A 4,784-nucleotide genomic window follows, 5' to 3' on the forward strand; every position below is an offset into this window, starting at 1 on the left:
GTGAGCCGAGGCTACTTTCAAGTATGTCAGTATTATCTGAAGTTTCATTCGAACATGGTGAGAGAGAGTTTCAGTTCTGGAATTAGAGGTCACATGCCCAAGCCAATTCCTGTTCCAGCTTTTGGTTGAATCTGTAAGTTAGTTTGGCCCCAAAACTCATATAATCCATCTGATAATGTGAGTCTCTGTAGGTGCAGCTTAGTCTGTCACTGTCTTATCTAGAACAGGGTTAGAGGAGCACCAAGTCAAAGCATTATCTTCTGGTTCACTTGCTCTGAGGGGGGGAAAGAAAAAAAAAAAAATTGAACAACTAGCTCCGGACATCCCAGAGTTCCTCTCTGAAAGAGGAAGAATGCTTCATAGGAACTTCTGAGCTCTGTTTCTTTATTGCCTGTCTCCTCGTGCCCCCCCACCATTCTGTGAAAAGGATGGAATTTGAGGTGTCAGTGGTTTGACATACTGGAAGGAGGCCTGGAGTACAGAAATCTGATGCCATGAATTTTACTTCACTGTAGTTCTCAAAGCACTTCATAGTTTGCTGCTCTCGCCAAACAAGTAGCGAACTAATCCTTTGTCGGTTACAGCCTTTCAGAATGCAAATGTTTGGCTTGTCAGAACTCTCTGCTCTGGTTTTCCTGCCAAGCTCTTAGGCAAGAGTTTCCTCAGCCCAGTTACAGCTTGCAGCATCACGAGCCACATCTGCTGTTTGCTAGAGACTACATCTTCTTACTAGATGGAAGGCTCTGTATGTGGGAGCATAAAACTGGTCCTGTGTGGCTAACAGTGTAGGGCACACGAAGAAACAGCAAGCGTTGCCTTTACAGGAGGCGGAGGCATGTGTCTCTTAGCTGTTGTGAACAAGTCTAAATTGACTGCTGCTGTGACCGGAAGACTGCGAAGACTGTTTTATGATGTTTCCTTAAATTGTCTTGCTGTAGTGTGTTGTTGACATCTTCGCTGCATAGTAAAAGACTTCTACAGGATACTTGCACAAAAGCATTATTCATTTACTAGAATCCTTCTTGGTACAATTTCTATTCTGTAACTAACCTTGTTTGCCCTTGGGGAGGAAGGGGGTGGGAAATCCAGTCAAATGGAAGACTGCTGCTGAGGAAAAAATTATTCGGGGCCAAGGCTTGTCTTGCCTTCCAGATGAAATTTTTAGCACGCCTTTCTTGTGTGCACAACCCATGCACACATAAATAGTTAGACTGAAATGGATAAACTCCTGTAACTTCTGTGGAGAAGTCTTCTCATTTAGCTGATGCTGCGCTGGCCCTCAGATTTTGTAGAATTCATGGGTTCATCTGTTAGCTCAAAGCAACCCCAGGTTCTGCAGCGGTTCCTGGAGCTGTAACTGAAGGCATGTGAGAAACAGGACAGGTCGTCCTGACTGTTCAGTGACGTACCCAGTTAGATACCCACTGGAAACTTCTTAGCTCGTACAGGCATTAAGATTGAGATGAATTGAAGGGCAACTTGTATTTTAAGCTTTTATAAACTAAAGCAGTGCCCTGCTGGGTTTAGTTTAAGAGCTAGTGCTTCTAGACTTTGATAGATAGATTCTCTTGCTTGCCCTGAACAATCCTCTGCTTATTAAACAAGCTATAAATCTTTCTTTTCTAGCTGTTGTATATTGAAGTGCTTTAGTTGAGCAGCTTGTCTTTGATGGCAGGACTGCTATATTCTCGTCTCCTAGTAAAGATTTACAGCTGATACAGGTAAACTGCCTGTGTCTGATCCAATGGTGGTGTGTCCCAAAATAGAGAAAATCACTTAATACTGTTAGGAAAAACTTCAGTAAGATCATCAGCTGAGTGGCAAATCCTCGCAGGGCTCTCAAAGTGAAGGCTGCTGGATAGAAGCACCCTCTATGTTAATACATATGGGGTGGGGAGAAGTGCTGGTAAAGAACTAGGGGAGGTTTTCTGTACCTTTTATGAGTTTTTAAACTCCTTCCCTGCAATTTCAGTCTACTTTTGCCTTTCTTTTTCTTTGTGGTTAGGAAGGGCTATGAGAAACTTTGCCATAAACAAGTGGTGTCTCTTCTGTCACTAAAATGGTGAATACTGGGGGAAAAAAAGTGCTTGCTTGCTTTGCCCCCTGTGTTTGTATGTGGGCCCCTCTTTTGTTGTTATCATGCCGAAAATGAAGGAGGCTTTCTGATAGAAAACAAACTGATACCAAGCTCAGGTGGCAAGTCAGGGCTGTAGAAACACTATGTGCTGAATGATTGTATCTTGCTGCTGTTTGTCATGATACAAAACTTGTGAATACTTGCTGCTGGGTTCTAGATCTGCTTTACTTAGGCTCTCATCTTCTCTCGTCCCCAGGTCTGCAGAAACGTTCAGTGGAGAACTGTCATTCAATCAGACACTTTGAAAACTCTTTCGTTGTTGAAACAAAGATCTGTCAACAGTGAAGGGTGTTGGATGGGAGGTGACTAGTTCACACCTTCATTGAGAAGTCTGAGCATTAGACGTCGACTTCTTAATTAAAACGTGCAGTGATAATCAAAAGCCTTATGCATTTTCTGTGTATTGCTTGTATTTCAAAAGACAAAGTCACCATTTCAGCTTTCTTTGATCTTTGGTATAACTTTTTAGTTGTCTCATGTAAAAGTTAAATTTGAGTAAGGTGGGTTTTTTTTTTTTTTTAGAAGGTTAATATGAGTAAGGTTTTCTTTTTTAGAAGGTTAATATCAGTTTATCTGTTGAATGTGTTTGATTTAGTGTAATCTGGGAATGGCAGAAAAATATATATATAAAAGTTAACCAATTTCTTGGCTGGAACCAATTCTGTTCACCTTAACTCACAGAATGATTAATAGTAATAATCTGTGGTTTGCACATCTTGTGTGGTTCTGTAGAATAGCTCTGCACTCCGTATCCTGGCTAAAAAGAACCTTTTGATGCCTATCATTAAAGGTTTATTTTAACTACCATGTGTGAAGCATGTAAAATCCAACCTCAGTGATCATAAACCTCTAACACTACCCTCTTTCATTTTGTGCAATTACTGTATTGAATTCGTATGTATATTTGGAACCTTCCCCGAGCTTATGTTTAATTCTTCTACCTTTGTTTGATTTTGTGGTATTTGGTTGTTAGATTCAGATAGAGTTGCTCTTAAAGCTTGTCAGTATTTTTGGTTATGAATTGGTTTATCCTGTAACTTCCTATTTCAATAATCTGTTCTGGTATAGCTCACTTGTGAATGTGACTGTAGCTGTAAACTTAAACTACTCTGGCTTATATAAACTTTTTAGATCAACTTTTTATGAGCAAGTAGCGTTAGCACTGCAGTCAGAGCATTGTTCCTTTTTTTGAAAGCTGCAGTGTAAAGATAACGAAGGGTTAGTGTCCTGCAGTTGATGAACTTGAGAGTTTTATTAAGGGACTTTATATTGGCATAAATTCTGCAACCCTATAATAAATGTTTCTCTAAAACTTTGGTGTTTGTGTGACTTCATGGCGTTCGGAGGCGAGAGCGCAGTACGCTGGTACGTGGCCCACGTGGGGGCAGCGATGGTTACGGGCCTGCGGCAGGGTGCAGTGCTCTTCCCTCTTACCCTCACCTCTTTTCCAGCTTCTGAAGTCAAATTTCCTCTTCCCGTTGCTGTGGAAATGCTTGGTGGTACAAAATGAACTTGGGGAACAGAGGGAAGAAAAGACATCTCGCTTTGAACGCGGTCCCCCAGCAGGAGGCAGTTCTCAGCGATGTTTAGTGCTGTGAAGTGAACCCATCAAGCGGCGTTCCTGGCGTGCGGGCCTTAGCTGTTAGATGTGGTACAGCAAAGGAGGGAAGCGTTCTGCAATTCATCCCTTTGAACGTTGGTCTTGATGAGGCGGGTGATTCAAGGTATGCTTGTCTTGGTGTATTTATGGCAGCGTTAATGAGAAGTCTTTCTAGCGTATTGTAACAGACCGAGGCAGCGGGGGTTTAATCAACAACTTTTTAAACGCCTTTCAGTGTTGACCAGTGAGCTTTGCTGTGCTTTAAGCTCAGGGCTATGAGAGCGTTGCAGTGAAATTTCTATGACTGGCTGCTCGGCGAGCTGAAGTGTGTATTGAACCCTTCTGGCTTTCCTGGAAAATAACTTGGATTGTACAGCTGGAGGTACAACAGCAAGCAGGCTTTCTGCACTAAGAACTAGGGGACGAGAAGTGACTTTGGGAGTAGCTGCTCGCAGCCATTGTTTATGGAGCTGTGTGGGGGAAAGGAGGAGAGTGCAGCTCCTGGGCAGCAGGGAATTCTGCTGCCTTCTCTTGGAAACTAAGGCAGCTCTTCTCCCGAGGTGTGTGGTGATGCGACACAGAGGATGTGCCGCACCCAAGACCAGAGCTCTGGTCTGCTTGGCTGTAAAATAGTAAGTGTAGGAGAGTGCTTCGTTATGTACTGTACTTTACTGAAACGGAATGCTGTGGAAAGCTCTGATGGTTGTCACTGGGAGTCGGGTATGCTTTACTGACACAGGTATGTGTTACTGGGGGAAGTAGCTGCACTGACAAGTTTTCTGCTACAGACTTGCTATGTGCTTGGGCAAGTTACTGTTGTGGTGATCTCCTCCTCCGGATTGTCTGAGAGGATAACGAGGGTGGGTTGGCTGTCTCATTTGTTTTGGTAGCCTTGAGTGGAAGGGTTTGGAAATGTGTTAGTTGCAGAGAGCCAGAAGCATCTGCTTGCAGCGTCGAGGTTTGACTTTGACAACAAAAAATAGAAATTCTTCCTCCCAGCTTTGAGCGACTGTGCGGTGGATGGCTCTCCGCTATCCAAGCCTTTAA

At 43.1% G+C, this 4,784-nt stretch overlaps 1 protein-coding gene across 1 annotated transcript in view; it reads left to right on the plus strand.

Moving 5' to 3' along the window:
* The window catches only part of ITM2A (integral membrane protein 2A), a 46,304-nt gene extending 43,521 nt beyond the window's left edge, over positions 1 to 2,783 (plus strand). The window contains exon 6 of the mRNA XM_035889400.1: positions 2,334 to 2,783. Coding sequence (XP_035745293.1) covers positions 2,334 to 2,422 — 89 coding nt within the window. The 3' untranslated portion in view covers positions 2,423 to 2,783. The remainder of the gene's footprint in view (positions 1 to 2,333) is intronic.
* The last annotated feature ends 2,001 nt before the right edge of the window (positions 2,784 to 4,784 follow it).

Source organism: Egretta garzetta, unplaced genomic scaffold, assembly GCF_000687185.1.
Source record: "Egretta garzetta isolate BGI_Z169 unplaced genomic scaffold, ASM68718v1 scaffold402, whole genome shotgun sequence".
NCBI classification, from domain to species: Eukaryota; Metazoa; Chordata; class Aves; order Pelecaniformes; family Ardeidae; genus Egretta; species Egretta garzetta.